The sequence below is a fragment of the Callionymus lyra genome, chromosome 8, assembly GCF_982586985.1.
Source record: "Callionymus lyra chromosome 8, fCalLyr1.hap1.1, whole genome shotgun sequence".
NCBI lineage: Eukaryota > Metazoa > Chordata > Actinopteri > Syngnathiformes > Callionymidae > Callionymus > Callionymus lyra.
In genome coordinates, this window is record NC_141825.1 from 15,683,514 (window position 1) to 15,693,008 (window position 9,495).

At 39.4% G+C, this 9,495-nt stretch overlaps 1 protein-coding gene across 1 annotated transcript; it reads right to left on the reverse strand.

Moving 5' to 3' along the window:
- Positions 1-45: 45 nt before the first annotated feature.
- fkbp4 (FKBP prolyl isomerase 4) lies at positions 46-8,945 on the reverse strand. The gene is made up of 10 exons (XM_087797481.1): positions 8,540-8,945; positions 6,036-6,180; positions 5,831-5,973; positions 5,652-5,772; positions 5,250-5,406; positions 4,993-5,167; positions 3,385-3,570; positions 3,146-3,289; positions 1,105-1,197; positions 46-1,011 (listed from the first exon to the last, which is right to left on the reverse strand). Exons 1-10 carry the CDS (start codon positions 8,627-8,629, stop codon positions 925-927), a joined length of 1,341 nt encoding a protein of 446 aa, XP_087653607.1. The 5' UTR covers positions 8,630-8,945; the 3' UTR covers positions 46-924.
- Positions 8,946-9,495: the final 550 nt, after the last annotated feature.

Consider the following 9,495-nt stretch of genomic DNA (forward strand, 5'->3'; position numbering starts at 1 on the left):
CTGTGGTGAAAAGACTCATTGAGCTATGAAGTCACGCTCCAGAGATTGTATTCTTTTACTTTATTATCATTTCAGTTGGTCAAACAAGAGCAAACAGTGAACTCCCCAAACTGACAAAGATAAACGTGACACACGGTACACAGCTCGGACGGTGGTCCTGAGGCTGGTCGTTTCTCACCGGTGTTCAATCCAAACAGTCTGAATCGATATATAAAAACATTTAAATTAAGACTCAACGGTCGATTACACAAAGATGAGCCCAAAACGCGTCCCTTCTAGCTGCTTTTTTTAAAAGTATTCCAGTTGAGTCGTTTATGGTTATGAACATTTTCACCAGTACAGATACACAACATTCGTGGCAAATTCCAAAACATGTGACAAGTACTGTACCCTGAAGACGCAACTCCACTTTTAGATTGAAAACCCTTTTTTCTTTCTATAGTCACATCTTGTTAGCTAGCCAGACCTGCTACATATTTACTGTAGGACACAGAACGTTCACATCAACTCTTAGACTACATCCAACACAAGTCCAGAAATTGATCAATAGGCCCATGAGATGAACGATGTAAAACAAAGTCGACATTAGTGTGGAGAGTGGATGGAGTAGCCCTTGAGAGGAGGGACTAAACGAGTCACATATATATAAACCTACAGGTTGAAAACACAAGTACAGTTGGAAACTGGGGGGGTGAAGGATTTGGGATGGTAGCGCACTATTCTTTAAATACATTTCCCACAGTGCTGTCAAGCTGTGAAAGCCGCTCCCAATCAGCTAGCTGCCATGGCAAAAAGCTCGGTCACAGAAAGACAACTGAGACCTTCCAGTGCTCGATACATTACAAACTCTCACTCACACAGTCACGCCCTGAACAGGTCACAAAAGTCTACACAGGCAAATTGAAATTTCTTCATGTAAAACGTTTACGCCTCGACGTCCTTCTCTGCTTTCTCGACCTCCATCTCGGTGTCGCCGTTCTCTTTGCCGTTTCCCTTCTGATTCTCTTCCTTCTGTTTTTAAGAGAGATGAGACAATTAGATTGCGTCGACAAAACGTAGATATGGCGCCATCTAGTGGCCGAGGCAGGAGCCGTAGTTTCTCACCATGTCCCGCTCAGCAAACTTTTGGAACATGTTGGCGTAGATGAGCTTGTCCTTCTCACGCTGCTCCTTCATTCGTTTCTGGCACAGAACCAACTGAAAATGCACAAAACGACAAGTCAGTGCAGTCATTACCATCATTTGCTCCATGGCCTCACAGCTTCCAATTGATATTAAAATACGCAGTATTATTGTTCTCTCAATCTTCCCATAGATGCAACCAGCTATTCTCTAATGTGTCTTGACACCATTAGATTTATCAACCAACTCTAAATAACCCAAAACCATCCTTACACTACAGCTCAGTGTTTTCAGTAATTTACTTCTTGTCAAATATTTTCCTGACAAGTGCCCCTGGATAAACAAAGCATTGTTGATTGTGGAAAAATTAAAAATAAACAAACCCATCGGCAAAGTTTGATCTATTGTATAGGAAAACATTGCATTTTCTTAAACTATGACTGTTCTCATTTACATTATCAATAAGTTACCAAGCTTTAAAATATAAATAAACTTGGTTATAAGAACATTTAATGCATGCATTTCTTTTTTTTATCTGTAAAAAATAAACCCCCTTAAGCATCCCTGATGACGTATGTACCCCCATTTGAGAAGTACCAGCAGCTAAATTACTTGTTGTTGACTTGTCTCTTTTCATTTAGTTTATGCAGACCCCCCCCCCCTCTCAAAATTCGAACAGCAGCCCAAAGAATGTCTCTCTCTACCCCGATTCAAGATTAAAAATAGCACACAGTGGGACAAAGCATCTAGAAAAGTGACAGTGATTGATTTCATGAGGCCGGTCTGGTTGACTTTGGCAGCACACAGCACTTGGCACACAACACCTGTTGTTGACCATGTCAATAATTTAAAAAATGTAATTTACTTTTCTATTTGCTCCGTTCTGGTCATTATTTAAAGTCGGGCTGAACGATTTCAATGTACTCTTTTTTTTGCATTTAAAAAAAGAATCTAATATAATAAATGATTAACTTTACATTAAAATGCATTTCTCTTTGGCCAAGTAATTTTTATAATAAAAGGTAAATTAAGCATACCTTAAAATAAAGGGAGGTTTATTTAGTTACTCCAATTACACTTGTAAACAATCATAACATATTGACTGCAAATACTAAAATCTACTGTAAAAACATGCTTAAAAGTGTGATGTAAACATTTATATTCATGAGTCAATAATAAATCATACAAACTTCAGTGCAGAGTGAAGAAAAGTGAAAACACTAGTCAGTGATTCTTCTTTTTCTTACTGAATATTTTTGCACAGTTTCTCGTGTGTTTAAGTGCATTTCCTGTCATATAATATATAATATATTATCATTTACACAATTTGATTTGTGTGTTTGCATAAGGTAACTTTGATGAGCACACACAAACAAGAGCAGCGCGCATACACAGACTGACACACGTATGGATTAAACTGTATGAACCGATGTCAGGATGTAAAGATGTTGAAAACACTGTAGTTGGTTTCTTACTGCTGCTCTTTTGCTTTTCCAGACATCACTGATCAACGGGTTAAAGAGCAACTCCCCAGCCATTTTGACGGCTCGAAAATTAAATAAACCTTATAATATTGCAGAGGTTTTAAATTTTATTTAATCACATTTTTGAATATTGCGATTATATATATCGCAAATGCGATTAAGCGTTCAGCCCTAATATAAAGGAAACCCAACACTTTGGAAAAAAATATACTCTTTATTATCCTGTTTGTCATTCTAAAATTTCAAAACTGATTTTTACATTCTAGTCTGATCCTGAGAAGATCCATCAAAACTATGACATTCTGAGTTTCTTTGCAGTGGTACGACATGTGAGCAGATTTTAAAGAAGAGTAATTTGTCTAGAATTTATGTGTAGCGACGAACATCTGGCCCAGCTGGACTGACGGGTTTTAAATCTGGCTCTGTAAAAAGCTCAACAGCCAGAATGTTTTAATCCTTTCATTTAGGTTTGATTCATAGTCGGTAGTTAACACTTTTCATTGCTTCGTAAATAATTGAACCATCAGCTTCATACCGACCTGACTCTTGGCTGCTTTGTTTGCAGGGTAGAGCTGAAGAACTTTCTGAAAGTCCTCCTTCGCGCTCTCAAACTCCTTCATGCCGTAAAGTGCTTCTCCTCGTCGGAACAAAGCTTTCTCATTGGATTCGTCCATCTCCAGAGCCTAAACAGCACGTGATCAAGTAGCAGTCGATCAATAAATAACTCGGCCACAAGTGTTAATGCACGTAAAAAAAGGTTCAAACTAAAATGTCTTACCTTGTCGCAGCTTTCCAGAGCCAGATTTGGCTCGTGGAGTTTGAGGTAACACATGGCCAAGTTCAGATGTGCAGCCAGTTTTAACACTTTCGCCTTCGTCTCCTCCTCGCCGGATAAGTTGGACTCGTGATCCAGCCACGACACGATCCGCTTGTACTGCACGGACGCCTTCTTGTACTTTCCCTCCTGGAGCACATGCAGCTTGTTAATAAAAGCCATCTTGTGAATTGTAGTGTAGATTTATAGTGGTGTGAAAAAGCATTTGCCCGCTTCCTCATTATTATTATTTTTTTGACATAATGTTTGCCACTTTGAAGTTTAGGAAAAAAATAAACCCAATGACTTTGGATATCCTTAGCAGCAACAACAATCAATCAATAATTGTAAGTAAACAATACAACATGTAATTAATTTGCAGTCACTCAATGAGGCTCCAACAGAGCTGTAGAGGGATCTTGGCCCACTCGTCCTTAGCAAAACTGTTGTAATTCAGCCACATGGGAGAGTTTTACAACATGAACAGCCTTTTTATGCCAAAACGTCTCAACAGGATTCAGGTCAGAACTTTGACTAGTTCACTAAAAAGTATATTTTGTTTTTCAGGCATTCAGAAGTGGCCTCGCTGGTGTGTTTAGAGTCGTTATCTTTTAGCTCCATGTCACAAACACATGGTCAGATGTTCTCCTTCAGGACTTTCTGGTAGACGGCAGAATTCATGGTTCCATTTATCACAGCAGGTCATGAAGCCGCAATAACCGCCTTTAGCCTCACACTTGCGCCAGCATATTTTAATGTTACTGTCATACTATTTTTCTGAAATGAAGCTTTACATCTAAACCAGATGTAATGAGACACACACCTTGCAGAAAGTTGTGAATGATGTCTCGTCAGACAGAAGTATTTTCCCCTCAAAAGGTCTCTGGAATGAGCAAGACGCTTTAATTGTTTTCTTCAGCTGTCGTTTTCCTTTTGGAACTCTGTAAAGTCGGCCCTTTCTGCCCAGTGTCAGTCTAATGGTGGAGTCACGACCACTGACTTTTACTGAGGCGGTAGAGGCGTGCAGTTCTTTCGATGATGTTGTGTGATCTTTTTTGACATCTCGGATAATTTGTCGCCGAGCTTTTGAGGTAATTTCGGTGAGTCTGCAGCTCCACACTGTTCCATGTTTTGGCCATTTATAGATAATGGCTCTCACTGTCTTGAAGTACCAAAGCTTAAGATGTAATTTTCCCAAACGGAGAGATCTCAATTACGTTCCTTCTTATTTGTTCCCGATTTTCATTAGCCCTCTGCATGATTTATATGTTGAGGATCTTCACTTCAAAGGCAGGCATTTAAGTATTTCTATATTAGGAAAAGGTGCAGCAGTAATGACTGCTTGGTCTGTCCAGAGCAATTGAACTCAATCCCCTTTTCTCACAGTGTCATAGGTTTGAATAGTTTATCTCCTTTATTAAGAAAAAGGTAATTTAAAAACTTCACGTTGTGTTTACTGGTTTTGCCTTTAAATTAATTATATAGTTTTTATGTTATATGTTATGTATATTTTATATATTTTATATGATCTGAAAACATGAAAAAAAAAATTTTCACTGTAGATTCTCTTACCTTGAAATAATTTGTACCCTTTTCCTTCACCACGCCGCTTTGCTCTAGTTTTTCCGCCGTGTTCATCTCCCATGATTCCTTGGCCTTCTCGAACGCCGTGAGCTTGATCCTATACTGCAGGGTCGCCCCGGCGGGAATGTTGTACTTTGGGTTTCCTTCTTTCCCAAAGCCGTACCTGACATGAAAGCAACGTTACGTCATTTATGGAAAGTTCGCTGGTAAACAAAAAATTAACTTTTATAAAAACAACCAAGTACTTGGGTTTGAGGTAAAAGACTGCTTCCTCTTCCTGCTCCATAGACATTATGGCTCTCTCAACACCGACAGGCAGACCAAGACTTTCCCCATCGCCGACCTCAAATTTCATCTCGCGCTCGTCAAACACACGTTCGTCACATGTGCCCTGAATTGTTACTGGAAGAAAAATGAGTGTTTGCTTTAAATATTTTTGCACAAAAGACAACACCCTGCTAAAAGCTTGGACAAAAATTAAAGATAACATTTTTATCTAAATAAAATACCGCTAAATGTCACAACAATATCTGTCCATGTGATACAAATATACTTCATGGGTTATCCTAAAATAAGTTACTGCTAGAAACCATCATCCTTAAAATTAAATTTCCCATATTTTCATCCAGACGGTGATGATTTCACACCTTCAACAGATGATCCTTCATTAGGCTTGGAGTAGCCATGGCCTCTGGTGAGGACACGGCGAACAATCCCTCCATCCTGATCCTCCGTCACATCTTCGCCATGAAATGTAAACAGCTCCACCTGGAGGATGCAACGCGTCATACCCAGCCTCCACTGCAGCAACGTGCACGTCGTCTACCTCAAAAACAAGCGTTGCGTCGGGGGGGATCTTGGGTGGGCTGCCCGCTGAACCGTATGCGTACTCCGGCTTGCAGATGAACTGGGCGAGCTCGCCCACTTTCATTGTAGCGACACCGATGTCCCACGCTTTGATGACTTGACCTGAACATAGACCAAACAAATGTCACAAGGTTGTGCTGCCGAAGCGCCAGATATGAACCAACCTTTGCCCAACTCAAAAGAGAACTGCTCCTCTCTGTCTCTGCTGGAGTCGAACGGAGTGCCGTCCAGAAGTGTGCCCACATAATGGACAAAAACTTTGTCAGCGATCATGGGCAGCTCTGTGCCGGTGCCCTCCCGCTTCAAGAGCTGGAGGAGGGGAAAGAGAGAGTGACATATTTGTTCCTTCTTTATTTGACTCAACTCCTACATGACACAAAGAAACAAAGCAAAAAAAACCTATGCATTGTTGCCAACATAAATAGCAACAGCAACAATGTTATTTGCAATAGTTGGAGTTGACTTTTATTGACATCGTATGGCGATGGTTTATCCCAAAAAAAATATGCCAAGCATTTTCCTCTTTTCCAGGATCAATTACATTCTAGATATTTGGCTGTTTTGACTGGGAAATTACATTTAAAATAAACCGATTTGTCAAGAAAACATTTGAATATCGCTTCCCCTCCAAGTAAAATAAAATCTTGTTTTCTAACTTAAAGGGCAACTAATGTGTCGACGTGTGTCTCTTAAATTGTTTAATTGAAATACTTACATTAGAAAATTTACTTAAGCCCCGCTTACGTTTCTCTAAAGATGAAATATTGTTTACCATAAACACACCTACTCTGCTGTGATTGGTCAAGCGTCAAGGTTTATTACCATGCGTCATCAATACTGCAAGTCCCCACCTTCAAGGGACTTGTTGTATAAACAAAGCAGGGTCGGATTACAACTGGCTTGAGGATTAGCGAAGCCAATCATTGAATCATCAGGGTCCTTGCATGCACCATTCAGCATTGGAGCCCCCTATGCTGTGATTTGTATCCCCTATGGTGTGAATTGGGCCCTGGCGGCATGTCTCAAGCGGCCTAGGGGGGGATTTTCTTTATTTTATGCCTTTATTTCACAAATTTTGGCCCTCAGAACGCAGGAAATAGTGTTTAGAGTGTTACAAATTTCTAATTTCCCGAAAAAATCCTGGTGAGAACCCTGATCATAATGGACTCCACTCTCATAACCTCTCGTTTGCCTAGATTTCAGACGGGGGCGAACTTTAGAAAGTAATGAGTTCAAATCATGGTCATGATGAGAGATTTACTGCAGCTTGGAAAGGAAGACTTCAGTATTTTTAAACATGTGTAAGTAAGTAAAGAGAGTTGAAGTTTTCACATTAGTTGACCTTTAATAAACATCTTGTGCTGTAAAACCACTTATTCTTTGTCTTGCTCCCCCTCTCGAAACGCATGATAGAGGTATTTTGTGTTTTTATGGTCATTATGCTGCACATCCATACACATTCCAGTAAAAAAGAAACTCATGCAAAAAATACTCATGAAGAGTTGAGGAGTTACGTTAAATTTAGATGTGCATGTCTGAACCCAATGGGCAAAGTTGATCTTTAAGATTATTAATGGATCTTCTTTTAATAGAGAACATCTTGAGTAAGTTACTTTTAGAACCTCACTTAGCAGGCTTGTAAAATAAATACCTCACTCCTCAGCCTTTGAAGAGCTTCTTTCTTTTATTAAAGAAAGAAACTGGGCACAACACCACTATAGTTGTACTAGCAACTCAGGAAGCAAGATTTAAGATTCAAGAATTTTGTTATCGCTCGGATCTAAATTATTTTGTAAAACGATAACCATAGCTGACAGAATAAGGGAGAAATACAATTATAATGATAATTTACCCATTATATGGAAGTAACAAATAACATTAGTTACAGCAATAAATAACAAAGTTGATTGACTTTTTAAAGTAGTTTTCTTTTAGATCTTAGATCATCCTTCACATGAAGAAGTGCAACAGCTTGGAATTGTAAACCAATGACAGCTTATGTTGTTCGAGCAGAAAATTAATCCTACAGAATATTAGAGTATAATATAAGGTTACATTTATTTAAAATAAAAGGAGAGATGTTGAATGACAGTCATCCGAGACATTAATAAATCATTACTTATCAGGTGAAACCGGCACACATTTTTTAACGCGTCAAATCAGATTAAACAGTTTTTTTTGTGTGTTTGTCAAAACATTCATGTCAACTCTGCTAAGATCTTTACAACAACCCATTCATATTAACTGGAACTTTATTTATTGTGATATTGCGAGTACGGTCCAGATTTACAACCAGTGAGTAAAGCATGACATACATTTAAAAAAAACAGTTCTAAACGCTCAACGTTCGCCACCATCTTGTCCTTGAGCAAACTGCTTTTGGACCAGAAGCACATTGCCGTGAAAGTATATAAAAATTGACGGTAATATAGGTCAGTTTGTTTCTGGATTTTAAAAATAAAAGGTCATTTTCTGGCGTGTTAAAATAAACGTGTCTTCTGATGTACGCCCACAAACTACGGCTGCAGTTTAGAAGTCAATTAGTTTTTAAAAAAGACAGAATATTCGATGGCTAAAGATGAGATCATATGCAAACTTTAATTTCATTTAAAAATGTCAGTTTTTATGAGTAGTTTCAGTTTCCTCTAAAAAAAAAACGTTGATCTACCTTCAGAACACCGCCATCCTTCTTCGAAGTGATGTCCTCCCCTTCCATCATGCTGTGCTGTCCTTCCACCGCCTGCTCCTCTGCCGTCATGAGGTCGATTCACCTTCTAGAAGAAGCTGGATCCTCCAGGGACGAGACAACTGTAAGATCTAACCGGGACTGGAAACAGGTGCACCAGCAGCAACAGCCTGGCCGAGCTAACAGGCTAACGAGAATGACGAGCCGAGCATCCGCAACTGCGCACGCCTTTTTGTCAAGATGCTGACACCAACCCTTGCAGCTCAGTTTTCAAACAATGGTGGTCAATAATTTAACTTGTGTTGTTACTCCGAGCCCATGTGGGTTTAGCGAGGGAGCGATTAAAGACGCGGTTTTAGAAGGGCCGAGAACTTTCCAGAGAGTCTAGTCCCTCCCAGAGGCGGATCCCGATGGATCGTAGGCACACAGTGGGTACCGGGGCAGCCCGGTAAGGCGGTGCTTAATAATAAAAGTAATTTTAATGAATAGTTTCACCTTAACTAGCCACTTAATTACAGTAAATTCGAATTAAATATAAGATAATAATACGAATAACTTGCTTTTAAAAACGCATGCGTTGATTGTGCTAAAGACCCCTCTCGTTTAAGATGAACAGATCCATAAAACAGGCGCTTTTGTAACTTCGCTGTTCCTATTGGTCAGAGTTCGCTGTCACCGCTGCGTGTTGGCGCGGATGTTCAACGACCGGGAAATAAAAACTTAACTGCAGGTAAACAAGCTCTTTTTTCTTTGAACGTTCAACAAAAGACAACACATAAGTACTTCTATTGATAACTAATAACTTCTTCTATGGCCATACACGGGACCGATCGATTATCCTCGATAGAACAACTTCGTGAAACATTCTATTTTATGATGTATTTGTTAGTAAGTAATGGTTATTTCTAAAGCTCCTCTCTTGACCAGACTCACAAAGC

Excerpts from the sequence above, each read along its gene's own strand:
- fkbp4 (XM_087797481.1), bottom strand. The coding sequence starts at position 8,629 with ATGACGGCAGAGGAGCAGGCGGTGGAAGGACAGCACAGCATGATGGAA. Across the intron at positions 5,974-6,035 it reads CTCTTTTGAGTTGGGCAAAG|GTCAAGTCATCAAAGCGTGG; the intron begins GTTGGTTCATAT and ends GTCTATGTTCAG. Across the intron at positions 5,407-5,651 it reads TGAAGGATCATCTGTTGAAG|TAACAATTCAGGGCACATGT; the intron begins GTGTGAAATCAT and ends TTTTTCTTCCAG.